At 33.8% G+C, this 15,114-nt stretch overlaps 2 protein-coding genes across 6 annotated transcripts in view; both read left to right on the top strand.

Annotated features, from left to right (window-relative positions):
* LOC139486171 (muscle M-line assembly protein unc-89-like) overlaps positions 1-6,792 on the top strand; it is a 103,969-nt gene extending 97,177 nt beyond the window's left edge. For 4 of the 5 annotated variants that reach the window (XM_071270960.1, XM_071270957.1, XM_071270958.1 and 1 more), the window contains 2 exons: positions 2,271-3,722; positions 6,607-6,792. In XM_071270960.1, coding sequence (XP_071127061.1) covers positions 2,271-3,685 — 1,415 coding nt within the window. In that variant the 3' untranslated portion in view covers positions 3,686-3,722; positions 6,607-6,792. The remainder of the gene's footprint in view (positions 1-2,270; positions 3,723-6,606) is intronic. The other variant, XM_071270961.1, reaches the window with a different exon arrangement.
* Positions 6,793-10,221: 3,429 nt separating this feature from the next.
* Positions 10,222-15,114, top strand: part of LOC139486170 (uncharacterized) — a 50,700-nt gene continuing 45,807 nt past the window's right edge. Inside the window, exons 1-3 of the mRNA XM_071270955.1 lie at positions 10,222-10,344; positions 11,580-11,627; positions 12,579-12,661. Coding sequence (XP_071127056.1) covers positions 10,326-10,344; positions 11,580-11,627; positions 12,579-12,661 — 150 coding nt within the window. The 5' untranslated portion in view covers positions 10,222-10,325. The remainder of the gene's footprint in view (positions 10,345-11,579; positions 11,628-12,578; positions 12,662-15,114) is intronic.

The following is a 15,114-nucleotide window of genomic DNA, read 5'->3' as shown; positions in this document are numbered from 1 at the left end:
ATAAAACTTTGGTAGGCTTGCTTGTTCTGTTTGTTTTAAGATTAATTCAAGCTTTGTAATTAACATCTTCCAACAATATATTATAATATAGTCATATTTCAACCTGTATATAGTATACATTTATTAAAGTTATAAGAAACCTCAAATTAAAAAAAATAATGCATATATGTTTTTTTATAGCTCAATGGATAGATTTCATTATTAAACTTTTGTACATATACTTTTGTCTGAAGAAAATTCTTTAATTTGTTCATATTTAGAAGAAGTTTACTTTACTTTAATTGCTTCCTTTCTAATTCCCCGACATATTTACCGTATGCAAAGTTACCTCAGTGTGACCCATCTCGTAACAATCCGGTGATCGCAATACGCATAGATGTCCTTAAAATAAACTTTTATCTGATTGAACATGTTAAACACGTTGTCAATATCCATGCTTTTTTGTTATTGTTGAAAAACAGGTGACAATAGTTAAACTTCGGCTTTAAAACACGAACTTTAATTACCTGCCATATTTTCACAACAACACTGAACGATTGAAAAAAAATTGACGATTATACGAAATTTATGCGAAAAAAATGATAAAATCGTGCACAGAAGACTAAGTTTATCATGTTTATATGCATTGGTTCAAGAATTGGCATAACATTATTTTTCACCGGTCACTCGTTTATTATGACGATAAATTTTGAATTGACGTTATTCCAATTACAATTGTACTATATACAAACAAAGCAAGCAAGCTAACCAAAGTTTTACTTTACGTGCATTAGGAAATTAGCTGTAATTGATATTTTTATTGGTTTATTCGTGCAAGTCAGAGGCTATCACATGTTTAAACTGTGAATTCTGTTTTGTGCTTTCACGAAAAACAAAAACATACCTCTTGTTTTGTTTGTATAAATGTTTGCTCAAACATGTAATTAAGATTGACATCTTTCAAGTGATAGGCGGGGCTTCAGATTTTGAACATTATACTGATTAGTGTTATTGGAAGTTAAGCACTGTATACAAATTGAAGCCATGTCTGTCTATTGATTGTAGATGTCAATATTAACTACAACGATTAAGCAAATATTTATACAAACAAAGCAACTTACCAACCAAACCTTTAACTTGCTTGCTTAAGGATAACAGCTTTAAAACAAAATTATATGTACAGAATTTCATTTTTGAAAAAAAATGAGATGTAGTATGACTGTCAGTGAGATCGGTTTTATTTGAAATAGAAGAAACCAAATATGTACATAATACCAGTATATAACGTCCAAGGGATGAACAAAAAAAACAAAAAAGTATCACAGACGTTAACAATGGGAACACCTATTGTAATGTGTCTTGCTTGTAACAGCCACATAAAGAATGTATCTGTTTTAATCCAGTTTTTAAGACCCCAACCTCGTCGTATTTTTCGCAATATTATAAAACATGGCAAAAATTTCTGAATTCATGCTCAAATCAAAACCATGGTAAATGATAGCTTATCTTCAAGTTGAATAGACTACGCATTATTCAGAGTGTACTCACTAAGTAATGTACATAATCGGAAGGGTATATTCGATACTTATGCAGACCTATTATTTACAAGAAATGTGAATATACTTAAGAATGGCTAGTCGTACAAAAATTTGTTTTGTATTGATCTGTATAATCATGATAATTGAACTGTAGTGTTTATGTTGTTAAAACAGTGACAAAAACACCGCTTGAAATTTGTACCTTCACCTTCTGTTTATACTATCATTAGTTTTAGGAAAAAAGGCGAGTCATTTATAAGAGGCAATATAAGATGCATAAGCGTTGTGATGGCTTTTAGAAGGTAGACCCAAGGTCAAGGAAATAACTCTCAAAATCATCTGTACGTTTGTGTCAACCATTTTCATAAACATATTCTAAGCTTTATGTTAAACAGATGTATTCCAATCTGTTTCAGGTAAATACTTTAAATAAAAAATACGTAGATGCAATCTGACTTTTACAAACACGTAACTGGTTTATAGAGTTATCACCCTGAACCAAGGTCTCACCCCTTAAATTGTAACAGTATGTATAATAATGTAACTAGATTACCTGTAATAAGATTGTTCTCATTTGAATTGTTTTACATTAATTTTCGGGGCCTTTTATAGCTGACTATGCGGGAAGGGTTTTGATCATTGTTGAAGGCCGTACGGTGACCTATAGTTGTTAATTTCTGTGTCATTTTGGTCGCTTTCGGAGAGTTGTCTCATTGGCAATCATACCACATCTTTTTTTTTTATATTTTACAGACAATGATGATAGCACGGGAAAATGTGATAAGATCAATTTTACAAGATCCACAACAATAGATAACTCAAAATCACCAATCGTAGCATCAAGGAATAAAAGAGATTTACCCTCAATACAACCACCGATGTTTAAATCAAAATCAAGAGGAATGAAGTCAAATGAAAGGTTTATTGATAAATCAGAAAATCAACTTTCAAGAAATAATGTAAAAAAAAATACTAAAAGTAGTGAAATAGCACCAATTAAAAGTAGGGTAAAAAAAGCAACTAACAGAAGAAAAAATAAAGGCGATGATTCTAAAAAAGAAGGTGGCAAATTGAAAGGAAAACAAAATGGCGATGATTCTAAAGAATCAGGTGGTAAATCGAATGGAAAACAAAACGGCGATGTTTCTATAAAAGCAGGTGGCAAATCGAAAGGAAAACAAAATGGCGATGATTCCAAAAATACAGGTGACATATCGAACGGAATACAAAAAGGCAATGATTCTATAAAAGCAAATGACAAATCGATCGTAAAACTAAATGGTCGCAAGTCACGGAATCCAAGATCTGGCAGCAAGTCACAGAATCACATACAAAGGTCAGGCAGCAAGTCACAGAATCCAAGATCTGGCAGCAAGTCGCAGAATCACAGGTCGGGTAGCAAGTCACAGGATCATAGATCGGGTAGCAAGTCACAGAATGCAAGGTCGGGAAGCAAGTCACAGTCACAGAATCAAAAATCAGGCAGCAAGTCTCAGAATCCAAGGTCTGGCAGCAAGTCGCAGAATCACGGGTCGGGTAGCAAGTCACGGAATCATAGATCGGGTAGCAAGTCACAGAATCCAAGGTCGGGAAGCAAGTCACAGTCACAGAATCCAGGGTCAGGCAGCAAGTCTCATAATCCAAGGAAGGGCAGCAAGTCACATAATCCAAGGTCGGGTAGCACGTCACAGAATCCAAGGTCGAATAACACGTCACAGAATCCAATGTCGGGCAGCAAGTCACAGAATCCAAGGTTCCGCAACAGGTCACACAATTTAAGGTTAGGTATCAGGTTATCAAAGTCAGACGACAATTCTACAAAACCAAATGTAGCTATAAGTTCAACCGAGTCGCAGTCGGACAGTACATCATCTGAACAAAGGTCAGGTAGACGGTCATCAGGATCAAGCTCGGGCAGAAAGTTTTTCAGAAAACATAAAAGTCGAAATTCAAGAAAACGTGGTGGGAGTTCGTCCGTGCAAGGAGATTCGTCAAGTACAGAATATCATAGGAATCGTCATTCATGCCACTTCCATAAAGGACGTCCATGTTGTAAAAAGCATAAAAGACCAGCAGTTGATGTTGATGTACATGTCCATGTAGATACTGGATTTAAAGGCTTGGACGCATGCCCAGGTTGCAGCAATACAGTTGGGAAACTTGGTTAACGGGTGAAAACCACAGTTACCAAATCACTGTAAAAAGGTAATTATAATTGAAATATTAAAGATTATTCGCATGATTAACAGCTATTTTTCTTATGCATGTAGATTAAAGGTTCGGATGACTTGCTTGCTTTGTTAGCTTAAAGGGGCACTAGCTACGAGATATATAAAAAATCAAAAGTATGATTTTTTTGTTCAATCATTAATGAAAGTGAAATAGTGAAATAATAATTTGCTTTTATCAGCTAAAATGGTTCAATTTTGTCCAAATTATGATAATAAACACTGATAATGACTTATTCACTTGCAAGTGAATAATTCGACCTCATTAAATCTGTATTCATGTGAACTCCAATTTAACCCCATTGAAAGAGATAGAATAACGCATGCATTGTCCGTGTACGGGTATTGAAAGGAAAAGAATGTCAACATTGAAAGTGAAACTAGGTAAATGATTTGATTAACTGATTCGATACAAACAAAATCATTCTTATAAAGGTAAAATCGACGATAAACATAAATTTTTGATCTACGTAACAATACAAAATTTAACGTACCTATAAAAATACAATTACACGAGTTGCTAAATCTATTCATTTCTATGTTTATGTTTACATCTCTTATATGGTCAAAGAAGGTCAACTCGATAGTTAATTATATAGCGTCTTGGCTAAAATTCACACGAAACGAAGCTACATCTTATTGAGACCATGTCCTGTAAATTGTTTATTTTATACTTTTGATAGTTTGGGAAAATGTTTTACATTTATAAATAAAATATGAGAATTTGAGTCAAATCGGTGAACACGAATTTGGCAGCTAGTGTCCCTTTAAATGTTCTAAATACTCTTATCTTCCAATAACGTTCAACAAGCTGAAGCCCCACCTATCTATTGATTGCAATTGTTAAACTTAATTCTCTCAGCCTGCAGACATGCATACATGATCGTTACATGAGGTTATACCAGCGAAAAATAAACATGAATTTAAAATGCAGTATCAATAATAAACATACATATGGATAGCAAAAGAATATACATTTATAAATATATATATATATATATTATATATATCAAATTTTGAAATCAAATACAAATAGTCATTTATACAATTGTATATGGCATAATTTTTGAAAAGATACCTTCTTACTTTTTATGCCCCTCAACTGAAAATTGGGAACAAATTGTTTTACCCTGTCCGTCCGTCCGTCTTTCTGTCAGTTCGTCCTGTTTTGGGATATATATCTATTCAACACAACTCCTCCTACCGTTTGAATATTGGGAAATTGTCACTTTACTGGCTGTTTGTACTTATATTGAAGGTTTGCATTGAGTTTGGATTTTTATCAATATTCGCTTTTGAGAGATATATAAAAAAAGAAGATGTGATATGATTGCCAATGAGACAACTCTCCACAAGAGACCAAAATTTCACAGAAATTAGCTACTATAGTTCACCGTACTGTCTGTAATAATGGGAAAAGCTCATAAGCTATAAAAGGCCACGAAATGACAATGTGAAACAATTCAAACGAGGAAAACTAACAGCCTTATTTATGTATAAAATAATGAACGAAAAACAAATATGTAACATATAAACAAACGACAACCACTGAATTACAGGCTCCATGTCCTGACAGTTAACTTTGTAATTTGTGGAGTATAAACGTGCATGTATATACATGTAGGAGGTGCATAGTGTTTAGGAATAACTCCTCCTACAGGGAACTTTATACCAATGTGCTACCAGGCTTTTAAAAATTGCAGCTGCGGGGCATCATTTATGTTTCCCAGACATAATAATATCTCAAAAAAATCGTACATTGATTTTATAAAGTTACAGTTACCTTAGATTGGAGATTCATCAAGTATGGAATATCATATTTTATCATAAAATCGCTTCCATAAAGGGCGTCCATGTTGTAAAAAGCATAACGGCGAACGTGGTAAAACTTAGTTTAGTTTATAATTAAAATTCACTGCCCATTAGAAACTTATCGCCTTAGTTCTTCTAAACTGCTTTTAAAATTATTTTTCGAGAAGTTATGAAAGTTATGAACGTGAATTAATTGACTTAGGGAGCTACCATTTGATTTTTATGGGGGGGCTAGGATGAAAAATTTTGTCCTGCCTTTTTTTTAGCAGTAATCTCTGTCCTGCCTTTTTATTTTTCACTCTGTTCGGTCCTGCCTTTTTTTTAGTTTATCCTGACTTTTTTTTTACTTAAATTGTCATCCTGACTTTTTTTTTTTGCAAGTGTCTCATCCTGCCTTTTTTTTACTCAAAACTCCTGTCCTGCCTTTTTTTTTTTCAAATTTCATCCTAGCCCCCATGAAACATGTACCTACTCGCTCTTTTTGCGAGTAAGATTGTTTGAAAAAAAAGTTATTGATGTCCTTTGTCTATACACCTAATCGCTATCGGTTCCGGATAAGTTCTAAAATTACTCAACTTTTTCATCCAGTTGAAACTATTTGGGACCCTGTTTAAACAATGCACCATGCAAGATACTTTTTAATGAGAACTGTTTAAACTACCGTAAATACTTCATACAAAATATTTTTTTACTTCAATTTTAATTTCGAAAAAAGTGGATCATACTCTATCAAAGTTTTTTAATGGTCGCTTTCTAAAGTTTTTCCTCTCTCAGCTCACTACTGATGACCTCTATTTTCGGCGGCATGACCCAAACAGGAAGTTGTGTAAATGACTGTTTTTCCAGGATTGGACAAATAGCGATAAGGTGTATTGTATTGTTTGTATCAGTATTGCTTTCAAGACACAGTACATACATTAGAAACGTGCTTCATTGTACCCTATAAAAGTGTATCGAAATTTAGAAATGTTTATTTGAATCTTTCAACTCAGTTTCAGAGAAGAGAAGTATGAATTTTAATTCTTTGCTTTTATGTCTTTCTTTTGTAGGTGTCTTGCCTCAATGTGATGACAGAAATTTGTACATTGGTGGTCAACTGTTGTAAATACGTCAGACAAGAAAATGTCTAAAATACGAATGCTTTTTGTCTATTGTAAATCAGAACAACAGCAATGAACAGTTTTGTCATCAATTCATGCAGTGTTATTGTTTTCAAATTAAACGGTGAAAGAATATTCTTTATATTTATTTTTTGTCTTGCAAAAACAAAAGCAACTTTAAAAGAGAGGCGAAAAATACCAGAGGGACATTCACACTAATAAATAAATCGAGAATAAATTGAAAACGCCATGGCTAAAAAAAAAGACATACAGGTCACAAACAATAGTACACGAAACACAAAATAAAAAAAATAAAGACTTAGCTGTGTTAGCCTTTCAAATGTTTAACATAATTTGCAGAATGAAAAAAACACTTAAGGTTTTTCAGTTATAAAGGCTAATGTGGTTTTTCCTTCATGAATTGTCACAAATTGCCAACGTTTAAACCCCAAACCCAGTAGAACCTACAAATAGTAAAACAAAGTTACGTAAATGAATACATGTTTAGACGAATGACCAAAGTTTACCATAATAACGAAAGGTATACTGCTAGTAGTCTGTTGTTATTTATGTATTATTGTCATTTTATTTATTTTCTTTTGTTACATCTTTTGACATCAGACTCGGACTTCTCTTGAACTGAATTTTAATGTGCGTATTGTTATTCTTTTACTTTTCTACATTGGCTAGAGGTATAGGGGGAGGGTTGAGATCTCATAAACATGTTTAACCCCGCCGCAATTTTGCGCCTGTCACAAGTCAGGAGCCTCTGGCCTTTGTTAGTCTTGTATGATTTTAAATTTTAGTTTCTTGTGTATAATTCGGAGTTTAGTATGACGTCGATTATCACTGTACTATTATGCATATTTTAGGGGCCAGCTGAAGGACACATACGGGTGCGGGAATTCTCGCTACATTGAAGACCCATTGGTTGCCTTCGGCTGTTGTTTGCTCTATGGTCGGGTGGTTGTCGCTTTGACATATTCACCATTTCCTTTCTCAATTTTATTACACATAGGAAAAGATCAGATTGAAGTACAACTTCAGATACGTGTAAGCTAAATAGAACAAGTCATAAAAATATACCATTGAAATTCGTTAAAAGTATTTGCTTAAAGTACCACGAGGCTAGCCGAGTCTGAACCGATGCTGAACTATACCTGAACCTTCATAAGTTGGGAGCATGAAGTTCGGTCGTTACAGTAAGTTCTTGTCCGTGCTTTTTTTTTTTGTAATTTTTTCTGTAACAATGAGGCCGTTTGAATGGTTTAATACTTTTAATTCGGGGTCTTTTATATCTGACAATACGGGATGGGTTTTTCCTCATTTTGTGAAGGTCGTGCAGTTGCCTATAATTGCTTCCACTTTATTTGAACTTTGGTGAATAGTTGTCTCAATGGCAGTCATACCACATCTCCTTATTTTAATAATAAGGTCAGGAATGGGGTATCACACATGACGAATGACGAAAAAATATTCGTTGAAAAGAGATTGGACGAATGACAACAAAATAATAAGGCTCACTTGACGGTTTACGTATCAAAAATACGACGGTTCTGGCTTGACGGAAGAGGGCATTTTTACCCTCATATCTACTTAGCATATTTTGACATAACCCAAGGCAAACCCCCGTTGTTGTATTATGTATGATATTCTAAATTGTCGTTAGGTACAATGTCATTTTGTAAGGACAATAGAAATTCGTACAAACACACAGTCTGATGTTTACCTGTTCGTCGTATCCTGTTGGTCATTCTTATCAACTGTCTTTTGGAGAGTTTTATGCCCATCTATGGGCATTATGTTTTCTGGTCTGTGCGTTCGTTCGTCCGTCTGTCCCGCTTCGGGTTAAAGTTTTGTTCGAAGTAGTTTTTGATGAATATGAAGTCAAATCAAATTTAAACTTAGCACACATGTTCCCTATGGTATGATCTTTCTAATTGTAATGCCAACTTAGAGTTCCCCTCCCCCCCCCCCAATTTTTCGTTCCACTGAATATAGAAATGATAGTGAGGATAAGGGGCGGACACATTCTTGTTCTATTTTATTATCCGTAAGGTATCATTGTCTTTATATGTGTTTATTCTGTCTTGAGAAAGAGCCGCAAAATTCTAGAATTTTATCTCTTCAAATACTTTTAATCAGCTAAAGAGCTTCCAACCTAGAAATCATTCTTGAATTTTATCGTAAGATACTATATTTGGCTAAGATACGATATCTTGATAATTGCAGAAAAAACCAACATATCGACTGGATGCATAGCAACAGGTACACAGATTAAGCATATCGACTGGATACATAGCAACAGGTACACAGATTAAACATATCGACTGGATACATATCAACAGGTACACAGATTAAATATATCGACTGGATACATACCAACAGGTACACCATTTGTACCCAGATTACACATATTCTGAAACATGTGGCTGCTTATATCATTGGTATATAAAACGGATTGCCACATTTAAGAATTAATACAAGAAGTGAGAATGTTGAATTTCGCTGTCAAAAGAGATTCTATAATGTCAGATTTTAAAAGTTTTTAAACATTTGAGCCATTTCAAGTTTTCTTGGTTTTTAGACAAATCATTAAAATTGACGGCTGGAAAAAGTGGTTGGTAACTTGATTGTCTGCTAAAAGTCACCGTGGCTACCAGCTTTAGTCTTCAGCGTAGGCAGATTGTATAGGGACCGATATTTTTGCAGTTTTAATTACCTATTTGTTTTATTGTCGTAAAATGGAACATTTCTTTCCTGTTATTAAAAAAGGGACTATATTTATTATTTATACAAATAGCCGGGGTTATTTTTTTCATGCTGTCTGGTGCAGTGAAATGTAATTCATGCATGTGGTATATACCATCCCAATTTACAGCTATTGTTTTTGTTTAGTGAAAACATGTAGTTGTTTCGTTAGCCATAACTCTACAAACTGCCCTAACATTATTCAACATTTTCTGTTTTTAAATTTACAATATTTTAATGATGGCATGTATATATTGTCCGAGTACACAGTTATCGTCCCTTGATTACGTTATCGTCCCTTGATTTTCGTAATATAGTCCCTAGTGTGGACAGTGTGTTACTTGTCAATTTTGTTTATACCCCTTCCAAATTTATTTATTCATGTTTTATGCCTCTAGTAGCAAGAAGGGGGATAAAATTACACTGTAAATAAATTTGATTCATGAATTATAATGTAAAGTAGTGATTTGGTCCAGTTGAAAAAGGTCAAAAATTAGCATTTCGGAAGCTGTCAAAAGATTTCAAGACCCCCTTCACATAAAATTGTCCATATTTTGAGTTACAGCTGATGAAGTTTTCTATAATTTTGATATAATTTGTCCCAAAAGTAGTACAACACACTGTAAAAATATTATGGAGAAAGCGCAGGTGGGATTTTTTTTATTTTCATTTATTGTCTAAAGGAAATGCACTACGAAATAACTGTGTACTCGGACCATATGATAAAACACGTACTGATTTAAGTGGTTCTGCGATGTTGTGTGTAATTTGGCCTAATAATAGTTCATAAGAAAAACGTGAAAAGTGTGATTCACTTATCAGACTATTAGCGATACTGTGGGCTGTTATCTGAATCTGTGGTTCTGAATGCCAGTACATGTCCATATGTGTCACGATAAGGGATTGATATCATTTCAATGTCAATTACATCAAAGGGTAAATAATCATTCATTACTTTTGCTTGTGTGTTTGTTTGTTAGTTTGTTTATATTTCGACTCGAATGAATTTCGATTTAAACAGACAGTCGATATTTTCAACAAGATGCGCATATGTAAACTAGAAGTGTATGCTTCAACTGCAAACATAACAAGCTCTCTCGGTGAAACATGAACAAAACAAATCACACATTTTTCTTCAGGAATTATTATACGGAGAGTTTCTCCTTTAAGACAGACTGTTGTTGTTACTCCGTATCAAAAGGATAGAAAAATTGAAACAGGTCAAGAATTAACCAGATAATATATTTAAAAAAAATACATGTCATCCTAGAACAACAGCTTTACGGAAAACCAATATCTCTACTTGTTCTTGTCATTAGGATGTTTTATATTTCATGGTTTATACGGAATTAAGGTGGTACCCAACACTTTCACTCAAATTTATTTGTCTCGTTTAATTTTCATGACATTTTGTCAAAGTAAATCCTTTAACGAAAATATAAAAATTTCAAAAATTTTGAACCAACCGTTTTGTCAGAAAAATTACACTGATTATATAGCAGTTTGGCAAACACCAATTTTTATCAATAAGAAGCCTTTTACAACACAACGTAATTAATACGTTTAGCTGACTTTCAGAGTTATCTCCCTGTAGTGTTAGGTACCACCTTAAAATTTACCCGCAGACTAATTTATATGACATAAAACATAGACATAGACATAGTCATGCAAAAATGTAATTAATCATAGAAAGTAAGCATTCATAGCATGCATGCAACACAAAAGTTTTATGAAGCAGCTTCAATAAACAGCAAGTGTTGTAAGAAGATATGTAAATGAAGGTTAAAACAGTACATGCATAGTTAATTGGTCAGGTCGTGACTATATATACAATAAACAATGCCAAGACATTTATAAAAAAAAAACAGTCAAGGAAACGCATCGCAACATCACAACAAAGGAGAGCCACCTGTACCATGAACATCAGCACAGGAAAAAGTCCAATCACTTGCCAGAACTTAAGGCATGTTCTTGATACTATCAGTAATACCATAATAAGAAATAAATGATATTTTATAAATCTAATGATTTTTTTAATCCCATTTCTTGATATTTCAATCTCAACAAAGTTTTAACGTTGAAACCCCCAATAGTTTAAAAGTCATCAGTTATCATATAACCACTTTATAAAGTGAAGAGCTTTTTGACCACCTTTAGTTAGTTTCTTTCAGATTCGATACTGGTATTGATTGTCCTAATATGTTTTTTCTCGACAATTCGTAAGTATTTTCAAGCATTACTAAGAAATGTTCGTATACATGAATACATAAATTGGACTGCACATTTAAAGAACCAAACGAAGCGCCTAAAACGAAAGTTACCGAGCCATGAAAAGCAATAGTATCACTAACAGTACCAACTTTAGTCAAATGGTTATATAATGTAACTCTGGTTAATGTATTTATTCCTTTTCATTTTTTTTTTATTTTACAATTAAATTGAGAACGAAAATGGGGAATATATCAAAGAGACAACAGCCCGACAAAGAGCAGACAACAACCAAAGGCCACAAATGGGTCTTCAACGCAGCGCCGGAGAAAATCCCGCAACCCGGGAGATGGTCCTCAGCTGACCCCTAAACAGACTGTACTATTTCAATAAAAATGGACACAAAACTCCAAAACATGTCAATGAAGTAAAACCATACAAGACTAACAAAGGGTCAGTAGCTCCAGACTTGACGGAACTCTTACCGTAGTCCGCGTTTATTCTTTAGTTTTCTATGTTGTGTCTATTGTTTGTCTGTCTGTCTTTTTCATTTTTAGCCATGGCGTTGTCAGTTTATTTTAGATTTCTGAGTTTGACTGTCCCTTTGGTATCTTTCGTCACCATTTTTTAAGCAACGCAAATGAGTTCAAAAATCAAAGACAATAATTAAGAATAAAAATTTAACAGTAAAAGTTAAATAAATAAATGGGTATGTGCACACCTTTTAAACCTTATTAGTACAGACAACATTTTCTCATAATTCAAAGAATCAAACATTTTCCTTAAATTCTAGCGATACAAATTGAATGTTCACATTTTTTTTCAATTTTTGAACGAAAAATACTATATATCCCCATTAATAGTCATGTTGGTCAGTGGATTACAAATGAAAAAATAAACAAGCGCAATATAATTCCATATTACAGATATAAACGATTTGTTAAATTTACTAAATTTTGTAGATTGCACACGGATTTGCTATTCATGCACTAATTTGCAAGAAAATGAAAAATGTTTGCAAGTAGTTCAGTGTCAGAACGACGAGGTAAGACTAAAACCACCTTTACTACAACATATACAACATGTTCCTAAAATACAGTTGAAAGTTCAATATCTGGCTTAAGACAACATTGCTAGATTGTGAATTGATCTTGTCCACTTGTTTGCGTTGTATCATTGTTCGAGTTCTTTCGTTGGTAATAAAGAAATTTTAAAAATTTTAAAAAATAATTCATTAGTATAATTTCCATATTAATCTCAATGTGTATTTTTGAAATATCAGTGTGTAATTTTGAATTCCCAGTGTGTGTGTTTTTTTTTTTATTTTTTTAAATCTTAGTGTGTAATTTCGATTTCTCAGTGTGTTATTTTAGGTTTTTAAATCTCAGTGTGTTTTTTTTTCGAAAAAAGGGTTTAAACATAGTTTTGACGAAAACGGCTTGCCATACCCCGAAATGTCAAATGAAAAACAAGTCAAATGAGAAAAACTAACGGCCTAATAACGTTAAAATAATGAACGAAAATAAATAAGTGACACAGCAACAAACGACAACCACTGAATTACAAGTTCCTGACTTTGGACAGCATATCAACATATAATGTTGGTCCAGGCGATGACTGGATTGCTTCATGGTTGGTTCATGCACAGTTTTGACTATACGATTATTCGACCGTGAACGTTTCCATCGGTATCCATCTATTGGAAATAGTAGACTCGAGTTACATCTTATCTTGTTTACCTGAAACTGCATTATCGAATTTGTTTTCATGACTTTTTTTAGGCATAACAAATGTTGAAGCTGGATACTCTACAAATCTCACTTAGAATCTATACTATTAAACGAAAAGACCTCATTTTGTGTGTCGCTTCTCTTCCTTCCACAATAAATTAATCATCATGCCTCTGTGTTCTTGAAGTAACATGCATAGTCGCATTTGTCATCCATTCTTAATGATTATTCAGATTGAGTTATTTTGGGAGAAAAACGACAAAATAGGTGTCCGGATATTGTTTCCGTTATCAGACTGACCTTTAGTCATAGATAAGACTTCCGGTTTTAAACATGCACAAGAACAACCAATCGTATGATAGATTACAAAAATGAAAAATAAATAAGCAAATCAAAGCGTTCTCCATATCATGGTGTTTAGATCGCTTGAACCACAACTATGTTCTTCTACCTACATAGAGACAATTATGTTTTCGCGTTTATCCACCTGTAAACTACAATATACAGAGACTCTCTGTATTCTGTCTACTTTTTTCTGAAATATTTACTATCTAAGGGGTCATACCAGTTGCATATATATTGAAATAAGTAAAACATGGAAACAAGAATGTGTCCATAGTATACGGATGCCATATCGGCACTATCATTTACTATGTTTAGTGGACAGTAAAAATGGGTAAAATCTCTAATTTGGCATTAAAATTAGAAAGATCATATCATATATATATAGGGAACATATTTACTATGTTTCGAGTTGGTTGCAGGCGCGGATCCAGCCATTTAAAAAGGGGGTTTCCCAACCCAGAGTAAAAGGGGGAATTCCAAGTATATGCTCCCATTCAAATGCATTGATCGGCCAAAAAAAGGGGGTTCCAACCCCCGGAACCCCCCCCCCCCCAAACCCTGGATCCGCCAATGGGTTGGACTTTAACTTCATCAAAAACTACCTCGACAAAAACTTTAACCTGAAGCGGGACAGACGGACGGACAAACGAACGAACGGACGAACAGACTAGAAAACATATTACCCATAAATGGGGCATACAAATTTATTGTTGAAAGTGAAAACTTTAACCTGAAGCCGGACAGAAGGACGGACGAACGAACGAACGGACGAACTGACTAGAAAACATAATTCCCATAAATGGGGCATAAAAATTTATTGTTGAAAGTGATTTGGCCAAAATGAAGTAGGATACATATTAGAGGGAGGCAGGACTTATTCGGGACGTCGGGATCGGGTGTTTTTAAGCTCGGGATTACGGGATTGAACTTTACGGGATGCAGGAATATTTTTTTTTAAATTTCGGGATGTCGGGATATGAATTTCGTTAAAATACGCACCTCGGGATATCATGTTTTTAAGCCCGGAATTTCGGGATCAGGGCCCCTCAGAACACCCCTCAAATGAGCCTTAGTCATTTATACGAGATTCAAATCATACCATTGGCATGTTAATAGGGCTCACAAACGGAAAAGAACTGATGGATTGTCCTAGAAGCACATTTTATTAGAATAATAATGGTCTATAAGCAGTTTCATTTATTTCATTCATGTTTGAAGCGGTGCAAATTTTTTATTTAATTTGACTTTTACCAAAAAATGCATTGTAGCAAAGGGGAAGAATAATTGTGGTATAAGGCCAGAAACACGAAAAATAATTGAATTTAACAGAAAAGAAACACATAACGGACTTTGGAAAAAAAGGAGAGGGCTTTTGATACCTTATATGAAACTCTCCAGTCATAATATCTTTTACAAAAATTCA

Source organism: Mytilus edulis, chromosome 8 (genome assembly GCF_963676685.1).
Source record: "Mytilus edulis chromosome 8, xbMytEdul2.2, whole genome shotgun sequence".
Classification (NCBI taxonomy): Eukaryota; Metazoa; Mollusca; class Bivalvia; order Mytilida; family Mytilidae; genus Mytilus; species Mytilus edulis.
Note: the sequence above shows the minus strand (reverse complement) of the source record. Positions and strands in the feature narration are given on the sequence as shown.